Source organism: Haliotis asinina, chromosome 8 (genome assembly GCF_037392515.1).
Source record: "Haliotis asinina isolate JCU_RB_2024 chromosome 8, JCU_Hal_asi_v2, whole genome shotgun sequence".
Taxonomy (NCBI): domain Eukaryota; kingdom Metazoa; phylum Mollusca; class Gastropoda; order Lepetellida; family Haliotidae; genus Haliotis; species Haliotis asinina.
The window spans coordinates 48,670,797-48,698,000 of NC_090287.1; the positions used below are offsets into that span (position 1 = coordinate 48,670,797).

General features: G+C 38.1%; 1 protein-coding gene across 2 annotated transcripts; it reads right to left on the bottom strand.

Annotated features, from left to right (window-relative positions):
- Positions 1–25,121, bottom strand: LOC137295419 (AT-rich interactive domain-containing protein 4B-like). 2 transcript variants are annotated; one of them, XM_067826783.1, is made up of 25 exons: positions 24,951–25,121; positions 23,995–24,105; positions 23,700–23,765; positions 22,706–22,799; positions 22,183–22,262; positions 21,824–21,921; positions 20,195–20,443; positions 18,712–18,791; positions 15,958–16,064; positions 14,870–14,942; positions 14,606–14,700; positions 14,242–14,336; positions 13,809–13,977; positions 12,394–12,636; positions 11,179–11,532; positions 10,263–10,672; positions 9,635–9,752; positions 9,344–9,411; positions 8,581–8,689; positions 7,951–8,179; positions 6,952–7,011; positions 4,435–6,240; positions 3,355–3,489; positions 2,613–2,759; positions 1–118 (listed from the first exon to the last, which is right to left on the bottom strand). In XM_067826783.1, exons 1-25 carry the CDS (start codon positions 24,951–24,953, stop codon positions 81–83), a joined length of 5,037 nt encoding a protein of 1,678 aa, XP_067682884.1. In that variant the 5' UTR covers positions 24,954–25,121; the 3' UTR covers positions 1–80. The 2 variants fall into 2 exon arrangements, with proteins under 2 accessions (XP_067682884.1, XP_067682882.1); XM_067826781.1 differs by having other exon boundaries at positions 7,951–8,182.
- Positions 25,122–27,204: the final 2,083 nt, after the last annotated feature.

The following is a 27,204-nucleotide window of genomic DNA, read 5'->3' on the forward strand; positions in this document are numbered from 1 at the left end:
TGTTAAAAATCTAGGTTGTGGATGAAAGTTCCTGGTGACACCGGACCATGCATTTGACCTTGGTGGCACACTGACTTGTTTCATGAACTGTCACAGTCCATTTGTGATGACTGGGAATCTGAAACACAAACAAACACACATCATCTATCTTCTCAGATGATGAAGCCTAACAGTCGTTCTTTTTATCTATTTTGGAAAACACTTCACATGTTATGACTACGTATAATCACTTGAAAGTTTTCCCAAAATGTCAACAAAACTTCCCTGACCAACTATGGGAAAATGATCACTACACCTTGGGTACTACTGACAGCTGACAAAAGAAAGGAGGCGATGGTAAGTGTTGCGTAAAACCGTGTTCCGTCTGCTTGCTGAGAAAAACTTTCTGGGTTGATTTGGTTCAAAATATCTATCCAGTTATTCCTTGTCATTATTATTTGGGGATTCTATCAGCGACACTGTAATCAAGAGTTTCTCGATCAAACGACTACCAATTCTGTAGACAATCTCAAAAAGTACACCTTCATCTCAAAGGGCACTAGTGCACAGCTATTTCCATGGACTGGTTGTTCCTTTTGTTATTGTTTTTCTCCTGTGATATCCCAGAATTTGTGACTGGTTCGTGACCTCTGGTGTGCCACCCGTATGTGCAATTGATAGTTTAGGTATAGACTGATCAACAAAGATGAAGTCATTCATTTTTCATTATTATGAAAACAAATGAAACACTTTGAAGTTTAATCATCTGCCAGTGGTAAAAAACTGATAGGACTGAACAAGAACAAAGTCAATGTATGCCTTTATATTTTGTCTTATAACCCTAATTAGTTTATTATATTGGTATGCATTTTGAAAGTTACTAAAAAGCACAGTCTGGTTATACTTACAGTAACTTTATAACATGACTGTAATATATAAACATTGTATAGACTGCTAACATGAATCATATTTCTCACAAGCTCTTGGTGCGACCCAATGTATGTTGTCTGTAAACTGTAATACAGATTCTGCTGAATGCTAGAACAAATAAATTGAATCAAAATACAAATATTAAATTTAAAAACAGACTCAACTTGTAGCAACAATGTCAGGCTATTACCTTGTTCAGGAATGTATCCATCAATATCCACAAAAAAGATTGATATGCCATTCATCTGCAGCTGGTAAATAATCCTGCTCTTTGTCAACAGTCTAATATATGCCAAAAAGTGATTCATCATTTCTTTGTCAACAGTCTAATATATGCCAAAAAGTGATACATCATTTCAGGTTTTTCACATTTGTGTATAGTCTCACTGGTCACCCAAGATAGCACACCTGGCAACTATCTGTATGATGTCCACCAGTCGAAGTAATTTAGTTAGCCAATAATGAGCAATCAAGCAAAGTTGTAGCGGTTAATTCTTTGAAGGAAAGATGTTTCTACACTCGCACTTCATGACAGGGTGTAGCCATTATAGATAAGGAAATCTACAAACACAAACACTGCCTTTTGACAAATCTGCTGTGGAGGATGAAAGTAAGTAACCAATCAGTGTGTTATCGGATAATCCTTTGATCAATGTTTGTTATGGTAACTCAGGTGATAAACCCTCTTGCATCACTTACATGCACATATTCCATAACATATAATACATATCAGACCGAATGTTGAGTATTTACCCTAGATGGGAGAAATGCCAAATGGGAGTAACCTGAGTGGTGTTACCACTAATTATACTTGTTATATATTCAATAACAGACAATCAAGTGAATGATGACAAGTAACATACATGTGTAGGTTTATACCACTAAACGTGGGTCACAGCAAGGGAGAAAGAATCACTCTACTGCATGCAGCCTGAAAGCACTTATAGGCCCAAAATGCTTTGAGGACACCAACAGAACTTTGTTGTTATACAAGAAATACATATAAGCTTTTGCTGTGTACTTCAGTAAATAGGTAAAATCAGTTTTTTACCTAAGAGAATTTACAGATTTTTTTTACCAATAGCAATGTCGTTGTTACTAGTTTACGGATTCAAATAAATCAAATGTGTGTTTTATTACAATAGATAATAGAACAGGGATGAAGCTACCACAAATTACACATAATTTTTGCAATGTAAGTTAGGCCAACCCTCAATACTATCTAACCACAAAGCTTTGCAATCTATCGCACTTATACAAAACAAATGTAGACATCATATTTTCACATGACATATCAAGGTAAAAAAAAAAACAGACACTTGATCAGTCACTGCACCATCCAGGCATTAGAAAAAAAACTACACTGCTGGGATACTTTATGACAATCAGACAAGGAACACCAGGGATATTTGCAAATAACGGCATGTGATGGGCATCCAACCTTCTCACTGTCCAGGGTGAAGAAAATTTACCGATGTGGACAGTAGCCTAGTTCCCGCTTCGAGGAAGCAGGTGCTGACCAACTTACAGATTGGTTTCATAATTAGACTGTTGGCGAGAAACATTAACTGCTCCACATCAGTGCCCTTTTAAAACTACTGTTCTTTAACTTCTATTTATTCTCTTGAATTACCACGCAATCCAAGGGAAAGGTGAAGACTTTCAGCCCATAAAAACTGGGGTTGACAGACAGCTGGACTTACTTTCTCTCTCTTTCCGCTTTGCACGTTTCCTCCGCCTATCGATACATGCTACTTCCTGTTTGAGATTCATATAGATTTTGCGAATTTCTTGCATCTTGTCTATCAGGAACTCTATCCTCTTTTCTCCCTCCAAATACTTGCCCTCCTCTGAAATATCAAGTTAATGTAAATAACCAGTGCAACACAATCGCTCAAATGAGCCAAACACACATTTATGCAAACAAATTTGTGAAACAATACTATGTTTGGCAAGAAAAGAACAGAAACACTGACTAAAACAGTGTTTCTTTTGAAACTAAGTCCTTGGAAATTGAGAAAAATATAAATGACAAAAATCTTTAAATAGCAAAAGGAACCAATTTCAGTTCTGTTTGATATATCTACCAAGCTTTGCATAAAAATGTTGAACAGTTTTTGAGTTAAGCAAGTTTGAATTGCTTGCATGGAAACCAAGAAAAATATAAATGACAAAAAAAAAGACGAGTTATGTTTCAGAAATACTCCTTTAAGACTAAGTCCAAGACACTTCTATGGAAACCAAGAATAATAAAATTGACAAAAATCTGTAAATAGCAAAAGGCACCTCCTTAGGTTCTGTTTGACACATCTCCGAACTTTTGTTGAAAAACATTGAAGTGTTTTTGAGTGATGCTCCGGAAACAAAATTATTATGGACAGACAAGGCATCAACTATACAACCCCCGCATTACATGCCAGGATGATAACTTGCAGTGCAGCTCACCTATGTTGAAATTATATTTAGGAGGTCGGGGGGACCTGGTTTGAGCAGATTCTGGCATCTTCATAGGGGAGCTTGGTCCTGGGATATGGACTGGACTTGGCTGTTTGACAGTGTTGGTTTCATCACTGTCACTGCCTGCAACACACCAGGGGAGGTAATACAGGAACCATTGTCCAATCAATACACCTTATCACATGTGTAACAAGTTCTACTCCGATGAAAGCAATACACTTACAAGCACTGTGACTGCAGAAATAACAGCTTGGGAATCCTTTTCACATTCAGTAATATATTTTTTATCACCTTTAACGCTTTATGGAAGAACTCGCTTTGTGTCACATAAGGATGTAAGTACACTCACAGAACTTGCGTAAAGGGTTACCCCAAGGATTTATATCAAGTCCTGTATCTGAGGATCCCTTGGAGTGGGATTCATACTCTTAATTTGCAAGTTCCATGGGCAACAAAATGGGGGACCAGAGACTTATGTATCATTATTAATACAGTTATTGTATTGTGTATCATGAATATTACATAAAATTAATATCACAGTTAAATTGCAAATCATACTATAACCCAGCTTGTAGCAAACTTGGTGATAATTTATTCTTACTTGAGCAGCAAAAAGTATTTAGACATATTCTGCGTCCCTGAGGATGTGCTTAAATACTTTGTTAATTTTTAAGTGATACTATCACTGATAGGATGCAGGAATTTGAACCCCATGATGAACCATATCATGATAATATGCATGGTACCTTTCCTATGTCATTACTGAGTGAGTGAGCTTACTTTTATGCCGGCATTATCACACAAGGTACACCAGAAATGGGTTTCACATACTGTACCCATGTGGGAAATCAAACATAAGTTCTCTGTGTTACGAGCGAACGCTCCACCACTGGACTACCCCAACACTCCTATGTGATTACTGAGTTGCCCTGACCAATACATTCACATAAATTACATACAATTACTGACATCTTATAACCAACAGAATTCATTTCTAAACATTTAAAGTAAAATTGAGTTCACCAAGTAAGTTCAGATAAGAATTACTTTATAAACAATGACCCTTACTCTGAACTGTCTTCATCTTCTTCTCTGCTGCCTTTCCACCTTTACTAACACGTTTTTTCTTCTTGGATGGTGTAGTGTCTACAGACTCCCTTTTCCTCTTGCCAATGGCAACAGATGCTACTTCAACATCATTACTACTTTCAGAAGTTGGCAGAGCACTGTTGTTTTCATTAACCTCTAAGGAGCTTGCACTGCACTCCCCAACTGATGGGGACTCACTGCGGAGTTTAGCTGTCCGTTCTACAGGCACACTGTCTTTAATTTCAGCCCGAGCTTCATTTGTCCTGATCGGGGCTGCAGGCTCGGCCTCGTTCAGCTCATGCTCTGGAGTGGTGGGTGGAGTATTGTCTAGCATAGTGTTCACACTTAACTCAGCAACAGGCTCAGCTTCTTTAGGTATATCTTTGACAGTAGAGACAGTTTCAGCACTTGTACTTGGTTTTGGCAAGGAACACACAGGTTCAATTTTAAGAACTTTTGAGCAAGTGTCAACAGGACTTGGTGACCTTGATCGAGGACGTTTCTCTTTTTTCTCTTTACCACCACTCTCAGTTGGCTCAGTGTCACTAACTTTCACATCTTTAAGCTTTTTAGAATCTTTTTTAGCACACCTTTCCCCTTTTACACCCTTCACCTTAGCACTATCCTTTACAGAGTCCTTCTTCACTTCTGTATCTTTCTTTTCACTCTCCTTCTTACTTTCAATAACAGCCTCCTTTGAATCACTCTCCTTCTTTAGGTCTTCTTCAGAGATAACTTTCTTCTTGACTTTCTTCTTAACCTTCTTCTTCTCTGTTTCTCCACCTTCTTGGACATCAGGCTTCACATCCTTGTCAATGGTCAGGAACCTCCTACCCAGGAGATCTGATTTCTTATCCCGCCTCAACACCAACTCTTCTGGTTCCTCAAATCCCTGGAAGTCATACAAATCCATTGCAGCCTTCATCCTGGCTTCCTGAGGTGTCATCACATGAGGTTCTGCTGGCTTGGTTTCCATTACAACCGGTTCAACAACTTTTTGTTTCTTCCCTTCCTTCACATCTTTCTTTTGTTTCCTTCCACGTTCCTTCTTCTCTAATTCCTTCTCCTTCTTTGGCATTTCAGGTTCTATCTTCTTAATCTCAGGCATTGGCAAAGGTTCCTGTTTTTTCACCTCTGACACGATCTCTTTTGGTTCTTCAGGCAACTTTTTGAAAGCTTCATGAAGAACTGGCATTTGCAGCAAAGCTTCTGAAGCTTCGTACCTTGCCTCATCAGCAGCTGTGTCGGTTTTCCCATCAACACATTTTGTCACCAATTCCTTGAATGGTTTCTCAGCCACAAGTTCTGGAGCAGAATCCTTCTCCATAGCCTTCTCCTCAATCTCCTCTTTCTTCTCAGTTGGTGTTACTTTCTTGGGTTCCTCAATCACTATTGGATTTTCTTTAACCTCAATCACCTCAGAAACTTGTTCCGCCTCCTCAGTCACAATTTTTGCAGGTTCCGGTTCCAAGGATGGACTGATCTGTTCCTCTCCTTGTTCCATGTCTTCTTCCTCTGACTTCAACATCTCCTCTGTGCACTGCAACAATGATTCTTCCTCTGCTGTAACCAAATCAAGTTCTCCATCCCGACTGACATCTGTGTCCTTTTCCTCCATGCTTGTGTCATGCTCTTCCTCTGGAGGTTCCTCTTCAATGCTGGTGTCATGCTCAGACTCCTTCACATCAAATTCATCATTGTCTTTTTCTAGTTTATGCTCCTCAACCACCACAACAATCTTCTGTTCTGGTTCATCAATGTCAGAGTCACTGCTTTCATCACTTGCTGAAATCACAACATTCATGTCAAAAAATCATTACATAAAATCATTCTTATCCAGAGGTATTATACAGTTTTAAATAGTGTTGAGTTCTCAGACTACAAATGAGTGTGGACCAGACATCCAGTGATTTTTCCAATGAGGAACATCATCAGGGTAAGATTAGCCTGACCACTCAATCCTTATCCACCAACCATGTGATCAACATGAGACTATGCTAACCCTCAATCCCTACTGTGTTTAAAGCAGCGATGCCACAACTGAATCTTATGAAAGTAGAGTGATGACTGGCTCCATTATTCTGCCTCACTTACAAACGGGTATGATATGCAAAAAATATTTTTTGTGAAAGTCTGTTGTCAATAACATGCAATATACGTTGAGACCCAAAAGATCATACACAGTGTTAGCTTTAATGCAGAAACATGTGTTTTTCACGCAAAAAAATAATAAAACCATGCAAAAATATTTTGCACGCATGTTTGGGATGCACACATTTTGATCTACATAATTTTAAAAAGTACCTTAAAACCACAACATATAGACACACATGATTCAGGATTGTACTGAAAATTTCAACTCGCGCAAAAGAGTTGGACTACATATCTATAATTTTATTTCTGCACAAAACTCATACAAAACCTACCGCAATCAGTGATACACTAAGCTCTGCTGATGACATTACCTTACAGAAAGCTTATTACAGATCTGCTTACCATGTGAAACTGTATCTGAGGTTTCTGTGATGCCAGAACTTCTTCGTGTAAGTCTTTTTGCTGAAACATCAATGATTTATGTTACAATTTACTTACAAGAGCCCATGTGGCCATCTTTCTAAAGGTTTTGAAGCCAAAAATAAGCGTCATGGAAAATAGTGTTTCAACTCTCACCATGAACATATACCAAATGCATGACAAAGAATGCAGTTTTGCTACTAAGACATACCACTCAATATATGAAAACAGCCTGTGAGTGATCATGTACGGACCAGTAAAACCAGTGATTGTCAATAGCATCCTACACCATCAGTGTTCACTGAGACACTACGAACCAATGTCATTTCCTCTTTTTGTTGTTTAATGCTGCACTCAGCAATATTCCTGCTATGTGGATGCGTTCTGTGAAAAGTTGTGTCTGGGCCAGAAAATCCAGTGATTAACAGCATGAGCATCAATTTATGCAACTGCGGAACAGTGACATGTTTCAGCTACATCAACGAGCCTCACTACTGGATCAATTCAAAACCAATTCTTTATGAACCTGAACATGACATGGAGGGTAACAGGTTGGGCACGATACACATTACTGAAGACAGAGTTGGGAAGCAAGCAATATTCAAGTTAACAATCATAGCAAGTCTTGCGTGAACAAACCCAGATGCTTAATTTGACAATTGTATACAAAGATGACAAATCCCTCCGGCTGCCACATATTTGACAGAACATAAGTAACGTTTTATATTTGACCAAAAATCCGTAAACAGCCAAAGGCACCACTTTAAGATCTGTTTGGTATATCTTGTAGAAAAACAGTGAAAGGTTTTCACATTGTGCTCTGGACTACGTCTCAACAGACAAATGTGCACAGAGGGATGGATGCACAGAGTCCATTTTAATACCGCCTGTAAAACATCTAAATTTCACAAGAGCAAATAACAAAGAGCCAACTACATGTCAACCAGCATGCATGCAGCAATTATACATGTATTAACTTACGAGGCAGTCCCTCCATGACCTGTCCCTCCATACTGTTGGAGCGGGTGGGTCGGGTCTTGGAACTCTGGCCACTGCCAGGGGCTGGTGACTTGCTCTTGGGGGTGGGTGTACGGAACTCTGCAGTGGTGCTGCCTCCAGGACTGGGGGTGCCGCTAGATGGAGGCCGGCCTCGCTTCTTCAACAAATTGCTGGCCTGTTGCTGTTGGTTTTGTTGTTGCTGCTGTTGTAGCTGCTGACACAATGAGAGCATTAACTCATTTGTGTGACTGTTATTTATTCCGTGATTGATCCACAAACATTAACAAAGGATGAATAATAACATCCATTCTTTTTAGGAAATACACAAAGTTGTTCCTCAAACCTTGATTCCTAATTAACCAAACAAACAGAAGCACTTCAAGAACATCAAGATTCTGTGCATACAGATAACTGGATGTCCGTAAGCTGAATATAGAAACAGGTTTTGCCTCCTTTCTGGCAATATTGTCTAACATCAGGAATTCAATCTAAAAATATTGCCTAACATCAGGAATTCAATGTAAAAAAAATGTAATCTAAACAAGTAGACAACAATAATCCTTGGTTAACACAACCAGAACACTCTTTCATCTTTATGTTCAGATTCAGTACCTTTGGAGATGGTGCTTTTGGTGACACAATTTTCTTCTGTGAGTGTTTTCCTGTATCTGGCCTGTTGACAACTGAGATAATTCTGTCTGCCTTCACCCATTCATCATACCTGGAAGTAAAAATACACACTACACTGAAATGCTGTCACACAGTTAGAAAATAGAAAGAAAAAAAACACCAAAAGATTTTACTGAGTGAATGAGGATGGTTTTACGCCACTTTTAGCAATGTTAAAGCAATTACACAGCATGGGACACAAGAAATGGGCTTCACACACTATGTGATGTGTGAACACTTAAACCACTAGGCTACCCCTTCGCCCATCAAGGCTTGGATTCGCAGTGAAATGGGATTCAAGATTATTTTGCCAGTGCAGAAATGACATACATGTGACATTTTGTATTAGTCCCTGGCAGTTATACTGTTCAGGCTCTCTGATATACTATGCCACAGTGGCAACACTACCCACATACACTACACCATCTGGGGTTTTATCCCCAATGTTTCACTGCATAAAGACAAGCGGCTTCTTTCATCATCTTAGGTAGAACTGAGAGATAAAAGCTTTCTTTCAAAAGGAACACTAAATGATATGTAAATTTCATGTCAATAATACAGGCTACACATTAGTGCAAACACCTGGAGACCTAAAGAAAGATTTTAGTACTTTTTGTTATCTTATGTAACAAGAGGCAATTACTAAAGGTTGATACAATCATCACATGTCCAAAGATAAGGCCTAACTTAAAACCATATTCTTTACCTGTTATTCCAGCCCGCATAATGCACCAGGTAAGTCTTATGGGATCCATCTTTATTTGCTTCAACCACCTGCAAATTAAACAAACATTCAAGAAATAGTTTTGTGTTTGTATACTTTCTGGTACTTTGAATGTTATTCTGCTTATATCACGAAATATCAACCTCAGTTTGATGACATAAACTGATACAGTCTGATAGATCGGAGGTCATCATCAATTTCAACATCTGATCAATATCAGTAGTAAAGGTTACAGTAGCGCCACTTACTGCCATATTCACTGATTCTGCTCACCTTAGCTTCATACACCTTCTGGTTCCGCCCCCTTCCATACCGGACTTTCAATTTGGTACCAGTGGGGAACTCTTCCCGTGGCCGTAACGTAATTTCCTCTTGTCCTTCCTCAACATCACTGTAAAGCAAACAGTACTAGGTAATGTAACTATGCTCCTGGTCATCACACGGTTATTCACGTTAAAATACTGCCATGATCATCAACTCATTTACCACAAGAGATTCGATTCCTTGCTTATTAATATTCCATAACATGTTCTGTCACTTGATCATATCAGTTTAGTCATCTATGCCAGATTAATGCATTTTTGTCCTTATGGGTCAGACTAATAATGTGTTTAACTGTGTTTCTTTGAATATGTGATTAAGTTTCTCTGTGAAACAACATTGAGATGAATATGTTTTACTTGTTTATTTGTAATTAACACACACAAGAATATCAACAAAGAATATTTTCTGAAACCATACAGAAATTGACCTGGGGCTCCTTTCACAAAGCAACCTTTACTAAGGTTACCCTTAACTCCCATTCTTTAACACTGCACTAAGGTTACAATAGTGACTTATGATCACCTTGCAGCTTTATGAAAGGAGTCCCTGTTCACTTCAACATTCTGAATGCACTTACACATCAGAATCCTCTTCCTCCTGTGACTTAGGCTTGATTTCCTCCTTTGGTTTTGGGCTCTCTTTGGATTCTTTTTTCTTGTCTTCCTTTTTCTCCTCCTTTTTTGACTCCTTTCTGTCTTCCTTCTTACTTTCTTTTTTGTCTTCCTTCTTAACCTTGTTTCCATCCTCCTTCTTCATTTTCTTCTCTTCTTTTTTGTCCTCAGTTTTCTTCTCTTCAGCCTTCTTGTCTTCAGCTTTTTTCTCCCCATTTCTTTTCTCATCAACCTTCTTTTCCTCAACTTTTATCTCCTCAACTTTCTTCTCCTCAACCTTTTTCTCTTCAACCTTCTTCTCATCAGCTACATCATCTGTCTTCTCTTCAGATTCTTTCTTCGCCTCATCCCCTCTCCCTGACTTCCTCCTCGTGACCTGGGATACAATGCTTGTCATTATAAGGATAAAAGAATACATGATAAAAGAATACATGATAACAGGGGAAGTGCCATTTTTCAACAGTTTACCACTTAACAGTGTACATGGATTGCAGTCCATTTGCAACATGACGGTTTGAAACTAGTATGCAGTTCTGATGGTCACTACAAAAACATTTCCATACATTTATAGCTTGTGCTGAAAGGTATACCATCTTTACACAACCTTGTGCTGAAATGACAGACCAAGGCCAATAAATCAAAATGCTCTCTGCTCTTCTTCAAATCTAAAAGTTTCCAAGATGGTAATTTGACAATAATTAAAACCTTCTGTGCAATGCCTGTTTAGTAGAAGATACTATATAAAGGTCTAAACACAATGTCTCAGCAGGTCGAATGTGCAACATCCTTACCATCTTATCTTATCTTAGGAAATCATTTCCATTTAATAGTATAATTTGATCTAACACACAAAAAATCTAATTTGTAAATCAGAATCCTCACCCTTTGCTTCTTAACTACTTTTTCTTCCTCCTCTCCTTTGGTTTCTTCTTCCTTGTCCTTATCCTCTTCTTTTTCTTTCTCTTTCCGTTTTGGCTTTTCCTTTTCCACTTTCACTTCTTCCTTCTGTCTATCCCTCTGTCCTCTTGTTTCTCTATCAGACTTCACTTCTTCCTTTCTACTGTCTGCTTTATCTTCCTGCTTATCTCTCCTTGATGACTTACGATCGTCTTCAGCTTTCTTGTCATCCTTCTTTCCCTTGTGATCATCCTTCTCTTCCTTCTTGCTCTTAGCATCCTCTTTCTCTTCTTTTTTACTTTTTGCTTCTTCTCGTTCTTCCTTCTTTGATTTCGCTTGCTGTGTGATTAAAAACAGTAGGCACTAAATTTTACAAAATTAAGGTACCAGTATTGTCGTTTATCTGGTAAAAAGGTTTTGTTCTACAGGAACAAATACTTACTATATATAACTCTTATTGAAACCTGGAGCTGATTTTTTAATACTTTCTATTTTTATGCCATCGACATCAATGACTTATCACATTAAGGGCACTTATGGAAATATTCAGTATGAGATATGATAGACATTTTCGTTTTCTTTGAGATCTTTCATATTCAATAACACTAATACTGCTATATGCTAAATGGACAATTGAAACTGTTTTATCTTTTAGCATAGAAAACATTTTTTAATGTTGGACACCAGACTTCCAATGCAGTAATACACAATGTGTGTGGATGACACACTCTGTACATAAATGAAAATCACTGAGTCCTAGAATAGTAGTCAAAACAGAGATACTTGCAGCTCGCATTCTAAGAAAAGCTTTTAACATGATATACTAAGACATCTGTAGTGATAATAATGTGCTGCTCATGTTTACTGTTTTTATATGGTTAACGATTGTGTGGTTTTCTCAAGGTGTAGAACACAAAGTTTACTTCCTTAACAAATTGTAAATGTTGCTGTAAATATGTTCTTCAAAGCATGGGTCAGCACAAAATGTAGTAGTTAAAGATACAATATGCATAAATGAGTCTAGTTTTACACCACTCTCAGCCATATTCCGGCTGAATGGCACTGTTTGTAAATAATCAAGTCGAGACGACTATTTCTGGTTTCACCTTAATTCAATCTTTGACCTTACATAAAACACACATCAGTATTTGTCCTACTTATATTAAATAAATTTCCAAAACAAAAAACTTGACAACTGACCTCTTCTTTCTCTTCCTTCTTCCTCCTAGCTTCTTCTTTCTTTTCCCTCTCCTTTTCCTTGGCCTCCTTCAGATCATCCCGCAGCATCCTACGTGGAGTTGTTCGCTCTTTGCGCACTGGTTCCACATCCAACTCCTCCTTCTTGGATGACACCTCGTCTTTACTGGAAGATTCTTCCTCCACATCCTTTCCATCTTCAGACTGACTCTCATCGGACTTAGACCTGCCTTTGTCACTGTCCTCCTGTATGCAGTTCACAGCATTAGCATTTATTTAAACGTAACAAAGTTAAATACGTTGGTCTACAACCCTAACCCATAATCAATCTTCCATTGTTTTTTGATGCCTCAGTTTCAGTCCGCACCAAAAATGGCGATCCCAACCAAGCTCTTTTCTCATCTTTTTCAGATTTGACCTGAAAACACTGTTAGTGGTGATTCATACACTGAATAATTAAATTTTTATTGTGTTCATTAAAATTCTGGCAAACTGATTGGTTAACTGGGAACATTTCTTTTGATTTTATTTCCCAATGAATCTAAAAAAAATAAGCCACGCCAACCGAACTGGACTACTTTCGGCCTGAGGAATGTCGGGGAATACCTTTACACAGCGAGGGAATTCCCTTGCACTCAGGTACCCTAATGAACTTTGGACAAACATTGAAGTGATACATTGTGGTTAACATAAACAAACAACTCAAAATTATCCGTGAACGATAATAATGTTGTAACTCCTCGACAAGAGCATGCGCGCGATGGAACATCAGTTCATAGCATCGCAATCCCAGTCACATCACAGCTCTTTCCACTTGCGCAAAAACTGCTGCCACTAACAATCTCAGTTCCACTCAGTTCAGTAGCGGATTCTTACAAAAGTTTGCACATTGATTTTTAGTTAGCCGATTCTTACAAAAGAATACACATTGATTTTTAGTTTCATACCTCAATGCAACAAAAGAAATACACAGTCAATCCTTAAAAGAATTTCAGTAAAGCATGGTCTAAGCAATTTATATAAAAAAAACCCATCAATGTTGGTTTTGCCAAAAAAAAGGACATAACTTCATCTCTCTGGAAAAAGAGTGCTCATTACATTGTATAACCATCTTTTCTTCTATTTTAAATATTGTACAACAAAATTACATGGGCACTAATTTGCCAGCAATTTGTAAGTATCATCTAAAACTGTGATCACACCAAATCATATTTAGAACAGAAGACATTCAACTTCACACAAAATTGGAAATGAATGCTTGCCTGTAGGGCATGGGCCAGTAGAAAATACCATGGGCTCCTCCTTTTCTTCCAGTATTGGCTTAAGGACTAGTAACCGTTAAGAGGGCATGCTTGCACTATGGACTTGCTTGTTTAGGAAGTTAAGACTTAATTACGTCTTGTTTTTTTCAAGCTCACCTTATCACTTTCTTTGGATCTGACAGGTTTGGGGGACTTTGAATCTTTCTCTCTCCCCCTGAAGGCAAGGATGCTTCTACCTGAACTGTGTCGACTGCGGCCTGGTCTGCTAATGGTCCCCATGGTACTGCCAAGCTTACGATAGAAGTCTTCAAATGCATGGAGGAACCTAGAACATAACATGGGATAGTGACGCTGTTGTACAAATCATGAAAGCATTCCAGTAGTGGCAGTTTAGAGGTTGGATTTGAAGATTCAGGAGTGGTTTTTGTAGGAGCCATGTGCAAGACCCATATCTAATGCCCCCTCATGGGAAATGGATGGACTACTCCAAACAACAATCTCCAACCATGCTCATTAAACGCATTATCATTTCTGACAAATTCTTGGCTGTTTTATTGATGGAGGAAGACAAACAAAAAGCAGTACTCACTTCTTATAAGCATTCTTGATCTGATGTGAAGCAGTGTTTGATTGTGGTAGGCCCATTTTTGAGTAAACCAGTCTCCACTTCATCTGGTTTGTTACCTGAATAGAACAGCATTAATTAATTCCATATTAAATTCTAATCTAAAATCTTGAATATGTGTGAACAAACCCTGTACATAGATAATACATAATTATATATTTCACCTAATGCAGATTGTCTCAATCACAAAATAAAGGACTTGCACTACACTAAATAGCAAGACAGCAATACTTTCAGGTAACATTTCAATTGTTTGAAGAGCAATATCAGGTAATATCATGTGCAATTTTCTTTACACCAAATGACAACTTTCACCAACAGAACATACCCTGTTATAACCACCTAGGTTCTGTACAACCCTGAACAACTTGTACAGATTGAGGTCGCGTGTTCCAATACTGGGCCCTTTGTTGATCGGAGTTCCTGAAACAACAGTCAGGCACATGAAACAAGGGCATACCAATCTACAGTTAAAAAACCCTCAAAGCTATTATACTTGTACAGGCAAAATACATGACACACTCAAGCAAAACCCAAATGGAGTAACTTTGTGACAATTTGTCTATCAAAGATGTAGAACAATAGAACTAACCTCTATCATCCATAAACTTATACAGCTGGGCTACAAATCGATCCTTCTCCTCACTAGGTTCATCATCAGAGGACTGAAATAGGATTAAAATAGTGCCAATGAACAGAGGAATGGGATGGTCCAAATATGAAGCATTTTGACTGATTAATGTTGGCCCACTGCTGCTGTCAACAGTATTCTGGTGCCATAACATGGGAGGTTCAAAGACAATGGCTATCGTTACATTTATCCAACCGATAGGGAAACTGACCCAGGTGCAAGTGATTAAGTAATTAGTATAATCTCACATTAATCTGAAAGAAATTTGTATCTCTCATCACAATACCCACTGTGTTCAAAATATTCCATTTTGCAACATCCCACTAGCCAATGCCCATGCATATGAGAACAAGATTGATCAGAAGATGGCATCTCCCACAGACCCACATGTTTGAAAGAACAAATGAGATAGTGTCCTAAATTCCAGTTTGATGTTTTGATTCCAAATCGTTTCCATGGAAATCATGAAAGGTTTAATAAATGCCACAAATCTGTAAATAGCCATTGGCACCATTAAAAGATCTGCCTCACAAATCTGCCAAGTTTTGTTGAATGATATTAAGACGTTTTCGAGATGTGCTCCGGAAACGAAACCCACCCCTCTCTTTTGAGATAAAGTCTACACTGTTTCAAATGAAACCAAGAAAAATGAAAATGTCCAAAATCTGCAAATAGGATAAGGCACCACTTTGGGGTCTGCCTCACAAATCTGCCAAGTTTCAGTAAAAGATACTGTCACATTTTCCCTTAATTTCTCTGCATCATCTGTTTCTCCCTTGGCTTCATCATCAGCATTTTATCAATGTTGTAAATCTAATATTGTCCCCTACTTTTTTGAATGGTACATATTATTTATTAAGAGCACTATCGGGAGCAATGGTTTGGGATGTATTGCGAGACCTTCTCTCCAGACATTATCAGTATCAGTGCCTCCCAAGGATACCATTCTGGATACAATGTTCTCACTTCATGGTGAATTCCACTGTTTTAAGTTTAGTACATACACTCTCGTGGGGCCTCATATTTCAGAAAATTCTCAAAACACCTACATCATCATCGCCAATATCTTCTTCCTCATCAGAACCCAGCAGTTCGTCTCTCTTCCATGGACCAGGTAGCTCATGATTGTCAAAATACAGCAGTGCTTTCTCTAAAGCTGTACAACAAATATTAGTATCAGAACACTGTCAAAACAGAACAACGTTTTCAATAAAGCAGATATCTAAACACATCAATAGCATTGTCCAAATACAGCAGCACTTATTTCATTTATTCTAAAGCTGAATAATTTACCTAGCATCAATGTGTTTCAACAAAAAAGTTGAACTAAGGATAAAGGGGTAACAAGTAAAATTGATTTTCTTATACTTATCCTGATTCATGCTTATTATAAAGACTCATGGTTATTATGTTTATCTCTTCCATCTATGTGAATGAATGAGACTGTTTGAGCTTCAATAACACTCAAGGTAGACACTGGAACACATATGTGTTACGTCCTTCCCATGATATGCACAAGGTATTCATTGCCAAGACTTTAGGGTTTGGCATTGATGAGCCTTTTGAATGAATAGGTGGCGAATGGGTCTATGAGGGGAGATCCTATTGCCTTTATGACAAGCCGGAATGCCTGTGGGTGGAGCATCTATTCTGCTGGCATCAGTTGAGGTAGAGTTAACACATTCTCCGCTTTTGGGACCCTCCTTCAAGCAGATGTTCAACTCATCTCCAATGTTAAAGACGAGGGGATGTCAGAAAGTTGTATTCTCAGTGTCCAATGTCTGTAACGTTTCCATTTTATCCTGAAGGGATCATAAGCAATGCCACATCCAAAGCTTCACATATGTGGGTCACGACATGAGTCATCACAACATACTGGAGCATAATATTTGTCAAAAAAATGCAGAAAATGAAAATGAAATCTGGTACCTCGAGGAAAATGGTATGTCCTCAGGTATCATATAAAATATGTTCAGAATGGTCATGGATGAATTCCCTTCATAATCAATCACTTTAGTTTCAAACTGCTTTTTGACTCTAGTGGACTTTTACCAATCTACAACACACAAAACGTTACTTGCTTATTTTGTTTTCAGAAGTTTGTGATGCATCCCCTCAAAGATGGGAGGTGAGCTAAGTACACTTGGTGATCTTCTTGATCTTTGCTGGTTTATGCAAAACACCACTGTCAAGTTGTCTGAGTGGAACATCAGCATTCAGTTGATCAATGGGTCTGACCAGTATTTATCTCAGCTCTCGTTTCCAGCTGAGTGATGAGAAGGGTTTTTTCTTCTTTTGATCACTTCACTGAAACCACTTTGTTGTCAAGATATGCTCCTCATTCTTGTAGTGATGCATCTACGTTGAGGTGCCTATTGAAGAATGGCTCTTGTAAATTGGTTCCCCCGCAACACTTGATCTCTCGGTCTACCACAATAAGTACACCTTGAAATTGCCTGGTAGAGCAATCTAGTCCCTTCTGTCCAGTATTCTACTTTGAATTCCAGTAGTGAACGAAGTTGAAGTCTCCTCCTGCAAGTCAAGTCTTGAGCTGAGGTTGATTACAGCAAGGAGGCACTGACATGTTCGTAGACAGGAGAGATGACTGTTTCTGGAATCACAGCTTGAATCTTGTCTCATTGATCTCTTGTAAACTGCACTGGAATGATGTCTAATGGAGAAGATCTGCATGTAGTTGTATTTGTGTAAAGTGGACATCATCTTCTTCACGCAGGTTAACTTTGAGTAACCAGTCTGCCGTCTACTATTGCTTCATGCAGATTAGTCTTTGGTGCTTTCTCGAACGTTGTCCGACATTGTTGGGCTCTGGCATGCACCTCTTTCTTCAGACAAATGTTTACCAACATTACAACAAGTTCTGTGATGTGGACTGAACCTGATAGGATGCAGTCAAGAGGTGCTGTCTTCATCTTCATGATGAGGCTATGCTGGAGTTGCCGTGGATGACAAATATCTGTGCTGCCGGTGGTTATCATCAAACAGTTGGGTAGCTGTTGTAACTGGGAGGCAACTCGTGGACGAGTGAACTTTCACATTCATTTTACGGGAACTTCAAGGGATTTAAGAGTTGCACTATCATTTGTACAGAAGAATGAGATAAGCATGATAAGTATGGGTTAAGATAAGGAAAAATAACTACAAGTACTATCTTACTACTTCAATCACTGTTACACGATGTAGATCTCCTTGACATACAGAGCTTCATAACAAGTGAACCAACTTCAAGATGAGGTCTGCCATGTTTCTGTTTGTAAGACTGACATGAATCATTATCCGACTAGACAAGTAAATGTTCGCAAGTGCTGCAGTCACAATTATCAGCAATGTGACATAGCTGTTGTTTGTCAGAAGTCCTAAGGGAGCAAGGTCTTTATGAGACATGATCCACACTGACAGAGCCATGACAGCATTAATCAGGCAGTACATTGTACACACAGTTTATTAAGCCTGTACAACAAGCCTTTATAGACCTCAAAATTCCTGATCCGTGAATGCCTGGGGTAGAATATGCCTTCAGCAGTCCATGCTTGCCATAAAAGACAACTATGCTAGTCATAAGACGCAATTAACGGGATCTGGTGGTCAGGCTTGCTGACTTGATCAACACATCATCCGTTCCCAGTTGCGAAGATCAATGCTCATGCTGTTGATCGCTGGATTGTCTGGTCCAGACTCAATTATATACAGACCGCCGCCATATAGCTGGAATACTGCTGAGTGCGGCGTAAAACTAAACTCACACACAATTTCTCACTGATAGATTATTTAGAATATAAACTCACCAGTTTTGAGATTTTTGTCCTCGTTCTTGATGGCTATTTCACGGGTGAAATCCTTTAATTCTTTCTTCAACACAGATAAGCTGAATAACAAAAAAAATTATATTTAAAAAACAAAACAGTATTTATAGTGTGTCCCACAAGATCTAAAAGGTATATAACATTAAGGCAGATAACAACAGAGTGAACACACGATTCTGTTAGCTGTACCTTGAAACCAGTAACAGTTTCACCGTGCTTCAGCTGTAGTTAAAAAACAGCAGATGCATCTCCATTCTACCATGTCAAAATTAGAACTTTTTGGCATGTCGAGTAGTCACGACATGGGAATGACTCTAAATTATAATGTCTTAAGAAGACTGCAAGGGGTACATGAATCAAACAAATAATCAGTTTAATGATCGTTTGACAATCAAACTTCAATAACCGATTGAAAAAAATTCCATTCGATAACACTGTATACATCTCCAAGAATAACAAGAATTCATGTAGTTACAAGGTTTATAAATAACACCAAGTAGGCTCACCATCTCAGCCACAAGACAAGAAGTCAAGTCTATTAATAGTTTGCTGAGGGAGCAGTCGTTTTCTGCTTGTGAAATTAGTGGCTTGCAGGGTATTAACAGTTTAAGCATGGATACATATATTATTTAGACCCATGTTTCATGACATGCTTGAAGAGGCAAGCATTAATTAGTGTTTTGTAAATGTAGCATGTTGGTTCTAAAAACAACAGATACTCTAGAAAATACAACACAATAGAAACAAGCAATTTGACTGGCCGGTCAGACTGTCAACAAAATGCCTGCTTTCACACACACGTTTGCTTAAAGAAACCCTTTTGTGTTTGCAAAAGGCTTAATTCTCGTCAAATTACCAAACAAGGTTGGAAATGGATAGCTTTAGTGATATTTGGCACGTCTACTGTTAGATGTATAGCCGTTCTATTCTGATTTCTGCATCAAAGTTGACACATAGACCACAAGTGCAACATTTCTCAATTTTTTCACACACAAATAACTGACGTACATGAAGTAAATACAGCCAGGTCTCGTTAATGCTACATCATCCGTTATAGAGCAAATAGTTGGATTAATGAGGATGTCAGACTAAATAATTGAGACTAAATACCCTTTGTTTACTTCGTTGCAAACAAATGCGTCGGATAAAGCTGATTGTCAAATAAACAGGTCAGATTAACGAGACTTGACAATAGTGATTTAAATTCATATTTATTGTCCGATATTCTAATATTTTCAAAGTACTTTCGTCAAAGTGTTTTTCAATCCATTTCTAAGAAGAATGGGTTACAATCTCATGTAATATAACATATCTTGATTACAACAGAAGACACTGATAATCGAGTAAGGTTTAAGAGGTTGATTTCAAACACTAAAGGCTGTCACTCTGAATTAATCAATACCTGTATCAACATTCTATTTTTCAAATTGTGAAGAGATAGAGAGAACGTCAAGATCATGCTTACAATTTCCCATCCTTGAAAGACTTCACTAGAACATGATCCTTAGTCTTGAGATCGATCGAGGCAGCATCAGGAAGTACGACTAGAACAGGGTTGGGACCTCCTTTACGTTTGTCTCCTGCCTCAATGACCATCACCTTGCCAACCAGCTCCTGCTGACGACCCCTATAGGAAGCTCTTTTGGGGGAACTGTCCTCAGAACTACTTTCATCTGACTCAGTGTCCTCTTGGGCAAGATACAGGGTGTTGAATCTGAAGCCCAAATAGTTCTACCATAAATGAAATAGCAAGACAGCAGTAACAAACAACTTTTACTTTTAACATCATAAACAGTAAACGTGGGCATCAAATTGTTCATTCAGGATGCATGTTAACACTAACAGACTCTTGGAAGTTTTAACTCTTATCTGTGATACCCACCAATGATGCTGAGTGTATTTCAAGATCATCAAAAGTCAATACTTTCTATTTTGAAATATTATTGTTAGCTAAAACTTCTTTGAATTTTGAACTTCCTCTCAGTGTGTAAATATTTTCATCAATGTCCTTATTTTGTAGTTACTGTCAAAGTTAATGTGTTATCAACAGCACATTATATTAATATACCTCAGTCAATGTTAACCAACAGACACTTAGGACTTTGTGTTGCAGCCATTACAAAGCCAACATGCCTGCTGTAATTGTTGATTTCACAATGTATACTTACTGCAAATCACATCAGAATTTATAGTGACACAAAAATGAGTAAGTTTAGTTACATGCCGTATAGCAATATTCTAGCAATATATTGGCGAAGGACACCAGAAATGAGCTCCACATACACCCACGTGGGGAATCAAACCCAGGTGTTTGGTGTGACAAGCAAACAGTTTAACTACTCTGTTACCTCACTGCTTAACAAGAAATGAAGCATATAAATCAGTAAATATGCTGTTTTATGTGTAAGTGAGAAACTACTTTTGTTGGGGGAATTACGCTGAAAACCATACCACCCAATACATTCACTGGTTACAGCTCTTCCTTCTGAACATTGCAAGATGCAGGAGAATAGAAATATGTTGATTGTTTGATCAAGTGAGAGGTGCGAAACCACATGCGAAAGTGCTTCTGATGCACCACAGTGCATAATCATAACAGGTATAAATGCATGAAGTTGCAGACTGTAGATATTTACCACCTGTGTGAGTCCACTTCCGGGGGTGAAACTAAAATACCCCCCTCGCCACTCCATGTTTACAGATGTATCTAACATATATGATTCACAGAAAAGACAGATCCAAATTGTAGACATCAGTGCCCCTCTTTGCATCTGCTCTAGATGTTCTTTGTAATTATGACATGCAAAAGCAGGGCTCGAATTGAAGTGATGCTGACCTACATGCACCAGGTGCAACCCAAGATACAAAGCCACCAGCATCTGCGAAATTCCAGCTTCACTGCTCTAATTGCAATATATAGATGCAAATATTTACACATTATATTCAGAAGTTTACCCATTCAATAAATAACTTGCACCTGGTGCAAGTTACACTAATAACTCGGTTACAATTTGAAATACTTGCACTGATGCAAATAACAGAGCACTAAATCAAGCCCTGAACAGAGAAATATTATTTGTCGTGCTGAACTTACCCAGGTGACCCCATCTTAACTGTCCTTTTCCTGCTCTTTGTCTGAAGCACTGGAGTACCAAAGTGTTCAGGATGTGAGAGGGGTAGGTTGTCCAAGGTCTGAAATAAGCATCATCAGTGTTATAAAACAAATATGATCAGGAGGTCCATGAAGATTCCTGCCATGGTTTTAGAACTAACATACCACCAAATATCTACTGGTTTTGTGTCGTGTCACTCTCCTAAAAGCACCAACTTTTTCTTTTAATTAACACACTGAATAATAGATGAACAGGCAAATTCCATCTGAATGATATACACCGATGTATATGATTTTTTTCTCCATTACATGAACACCATTCAAAATTGCATTTAACTCACCTCACTCTCAATGAAGTGTTTCTCCCCTTTCAAACACAACTGTGTTCTTCTCAATGTCTTTTCATCTCCATCATCAAACACTGAAATTCAAGGTTTGAATGAAGGACAAGATTGAAATAAGCTTCTCGAATCAACATTACATATTACAGTGTTCACGAATGGTGTTTCAAAGTAACAGGACATCGAATCCTAATAGTTTTAGATGTGTGTCTGATGTTCTAAAATTCACAAGACCCATAGAATTTAATTAAACATGCATTTCCAATGTAACATTTCTTATAACTGGCACTGAAATTATTAACAAACATAAGACTTATAAATAGTAAACAAGTGTGACAAGTCACTTGTAACAACTTCAGAGTCATTGTGAAATATACTGGTCAGACAATGGGACCAGAGAGTTGTAGCCTTCTATCGAACTGCTGGTGAATCGACCAAATTTCTGACAGGGTCAGTCTCTACTTGCGAACACTGATTTTAAGTAATTGTGTACAAACGACCATACAAAGAAAGCTTTACTTACCCACTGTGTACATGCTCTGGTCCATCAGCTTACTGATAACTCCTTCCATCACCTGGCTGGTTTCTGGGTGTTTAATCTCTACACCAACTCCAACCTGAAAAGGAAAAACTACTAGTATGATGACAGGAAAGCATGTTTTCTGTGTCTTTGAGAAATACAGAATTGCTGTCAGCAGAGCAAAGAATATGCAATAAAACATGAAAACTTAATGCCAGTGAATGAAAAACACTAAACAAAAAACCCATGTTCACACGAGGTCAAAACAACAATGAATATGTACCCAATACATCAACATCATGTTGCATATCGCATCTATTGAGGCCAGCTGATGTCTAGACCTTCAACTTTTGAAAAATAATGACAGTAATATGAATGACTGTTCAAATGATGAACAGTTATCAAAGTTTCAAAAACTTTACTGTTAGAATGAAAACACGGCTATCACATCATCCAATAGCGACATTGGCAGCTTGTTTCTAAACAAAATCCCATATAGGCTAAGGTACATATTATTTCTTACAGCACAGGTCCATAAAGCTGTATTAGCTTTAACTTACCAACATTACTTATTTATCTTTGATTTGCAGGATTTTGTTATCACTATCAGTGCATAAAAAAATATCACACCTCTTAATCTTGTTATTTGAAATGGATACCTCGATTTTAAAAATAAGATGGGCACCCAAGAGTACAGATATACACTTGGAAATACATAGTTAGTTTCAAAGGGATGGGTATACTATCACACCCACATGTTTAAACACTGCTCTGGAGCTCTGTGTCAGTATCATGAAGCACAATGCAGCCATACCGTTCATGAATGCTTGTCTAACTTGAGGGCCAAGTATGAGCTATAACCAAGTGAACAGTTGCCACTTGCTGTGGCTATCAGCAATATTACAGGTCTATAACGGTAACAAGATATAAATTCCCGAAAACCAATGGAGGAGATAGTCCAAGGTATGCAATATGCTTCATCAAATGAGTTCCTTACCTTCAGTGTGCCTTTGACATTGTCATCTGTGACAAGCACTGATGTCTGTGTCTCTTTCAGTATCACCTTCAGAGAAAGAAAGGTCGAACATTAATATATTCTTGAATTCGTAAACGCAATGGAAATTACCAATACCTCTCACTTGTAAATAGATTACACTGTATACATAGAATAAACCCTCTCCAAACTCTCCACATATTCTCTTTTAATCTTGGTGGCACTGTATCATAATCACATATTTCCACTGCAGCACTTGACTCATTTACTAAGGTCTATTAATTTTAATGATTTTTACCTTGCATTTCACTGTACGAACAATTTTCTTTACTTTGGCTTCACAGAAAGCACCTCGATATTTTGCACTGACATCAGTCCCAACAGGGAGGTAGGGGGGTTCATTCCCCGCCTGAAAGAAAAAACAGTTTCCTACATTGCATCTTGCATGTTTGAAAGAGCCAAAGAATAAAGTCAATGACAATAATCTAACCTTATACGGCTGTTGATATTCAGAATTAAAAGGCAGGAGCCACTGTATTAAGAAGCTTACTGAACCACTGAATGTACAAAATAAGGGGATGTGAAATATCTTCTTTCAATCATACACGTCGTACACGATGTCTGTGATTCCTCTAAATCACATGCTTATAAAGGTCAACAAATAATCTGTTGCTGCATTAGTTTGAAAAGATAATTATGACATATACTACATTCGGGTACGGGAGAGCTGTCAAAACAAGTGAGGCCATGTTTGGATGCGTCATGATGGCTGCCATTCCAACACGAGTCGAAAACAGCTGGCTTTTAGCCAAATCAATATTCTGAAAGTGTTGCTTGACAAATGAGCATGGGTAAAGAAACGTATTCGAAGGTGACAAATAAACTTCTTACATGTTGTGAGGGATACAAAAAGAGCTACTTGGGACGCTACATCACCTTCATCAACCTCAGATCATGTTTAGATGTCATTGCTTATGTTGCATTTAACGTCAGAAAAAATGACCTAGCGGCTTGTCAATCTGAATACAAGTCTCCCAGTAACAGCTATTCAGAATACGAACTGATAATACTGATACTTAATACGCTTCGAAACCCCATTAGATACTTTGGAAGTTTGTACAATTCCGTATTGCTGAAATTAGAAACACATCAGAGCAAAATCACACTGATACTGGATTGAATGACTCCAAAACATGATCAGCAGATTCAACGCATTCGTTAGAGAATGAAATGCAAAATTATCACTCTACGTACCATTGTCAGATTGTCACCGATGAAACTTTACAGCAATCGGAGACAGTTTTTGGATAAATCTCAGGTGATGATCGTTGAAAACATGAAATATTTGATCAACAAGTTCGGGACGGTCAACAGAGAACCACGATGAGAACAACAACTTGTCATGGAAAGTCCTCGATGTTGATTGGTTAACCGGTCCGTGAATGCGGAATGTGTCTCGAGATTGCGCGTTGCGCCTGCGCAGTCGATATGAAAATGGCAGCCTTTGGTGTTTTGAAGAAGTGGAAAGTTAGTGGTTATTTTGTCCATTGTGTCTTAAATCGGGATTTTGCCAGTGGAATAACCACGGATATTCAAAGGAAAGGGTTTAAAGTATGACAAACAATGCTTGTAACACACGCTAGATGTATTTCAGTGTAGTATTTTGTATTATAATATGGTACGTGTGGGTTGAGAATGCCAATTCCCATCCGGGCACTGCGTGACCTCGAGGTCATGTTGACAGGTGGCGCTTTGCACCATGTGCCGGGAGCCCACGTGATTTTCTCCAGCTGACCCGGCTTATGGGAGAAAAGAAACGAATGGTGTGAATTATGTAATAGTGTACATCAATGTAGATTGAAGATTCAACACTATTATGAAGGAGGTTATGGTTGATATGTTGTTCTTGTAAATCTATAAGTAGAAATCTAGCATAACTTCTCTGAGTGGCATTTTAGAAGTTATGAAAATCTAGCATGCTTAGATTATCTCTGTTGACGTTTTAGTTAGTGTGGGTGTGATATTGAAGCCATCCTTTTCCAAGTTGGTATAACATTGCTCCACAGTTTCAGTGTAATGTACTGTTGTGTGGTTGCAACAACATTGTTATGGTAATGAAGAACAACATTTAAGCATAAAGCAACCAACGGCCTTAATGGTGTCCATTCTTGTTCCATTCTCTTCATATATCAAAAGATCATCAGCTGTACTGCAGAAAAATGCTTACTGGAGGTTGAATTGAGTGAAGCCAGAGTGCGCTGGTCTTTCTGCAAAGATGAATCAATAAGTATGTGTAGACAGTTCCAGTCAATCCTAACAATCAACATGTGCCACTGCTGCTCTTTAAACATGTTAAAGCACTGTACTCAGAGCTCCAGATAAGGCACGTATTTGCATATTTTTATGCAATTAATTACAAATCTGGCAGTACAAAAAACAAAACGCATCAGAATCACTTAAAACCCAGTAGGTCTATAACACCTTGCATGGTTAACTCAATTAACTAAATTAACGTGCGGGGTTTTACTTCATTAGTCACATGACTTCTATGTTGAGTATTTAGAAATGGCTGCAAAATATGTGGCAATACGGCGATTACTAAACAGATTTAGTCTATTGAGATGCATTTATATTTATATATTTAGAAGATTTAAGTACTCAGTAAGAGAAGAAGGTCTGTATAAAAGTACTCAATTCTTTTAAATAGTGGAATTATACAAAATGCTAGTTACTCCTTAGAACATGCAATTACTCATACACAAACAGACGTAGGTGTTCAAAAATATTGTAAAAAGCCACTTGCCACAAGGCAAGTGACCTCAAAGTAACTTGTCCTGATAATTTTCCACTTGCCCTGATTTTATGACACAATGCGTGATGTTAATGTTTATTGGACTATTTCTCGTAGAGAGATAATTTCACTCGTACTAGCTCTACTTTATTAGTAGTGCTAACTTTAATAGCTTCATTATGAGCAGATATGAAATGAAATCCAAGATTATTTTCAGTTTGAAAAGTAAGATACCATTATTTGATTGCCCGAAATAAAAACTGACTTGTCCAGGCATGGATCGATGGGATTTTTGAACCCCTGAGACATGGGAGTAAATGCTCAATTGCTTGAAAGAACATCAGGAGCTCTGTGTATCTCACTATAGCATTTTCACTTTTTACGATCCTTAGGCTTCGATGTTGTAGTAGCAGGCTCAACTGATGGAAATGATGTGTGCATCCATGGACATGTTGGAATCGAGGATAACACCAAGATTCCTGGCACTCTCTTCTGGTGGGACATCCATATCACCAATACAAAGTGAAACTGTTGGAGAACCAGTCTTCAACTTCATAGGATGATGTTTGGAGCCAATGAGTTGGAACTCAGTCTTCTCCTCATTCAACAGCAAATAGTAGGATATCATCCACGATTTGATTTCGTGAATGAAGAGTAAAATATCAGATTCAAAGGCAATGTAAAGCTGTGTATCATCTGCATATATGTGAAAACCTA

Bases quoted from the DNA above. Each gene is read 5' to 3' on its own strand.
- LOC137295419 (XM_067826781.1), bottom strand. The intron at 21,922-22,182 runs GTGAGTTAAATG...TGCTTATTTCAG, and splicing joins AACACTTCATTGAGAGTGAG to ACCTTGGACAACCTACCCCT. The intron at 11,533-12,393 runs GTCAGTTGTCAA...TTAATCACACAG, and splicing joins AGAAGGAAGAGAAAGAAGAG to CAAGCGAAATCAAAGAAGGA.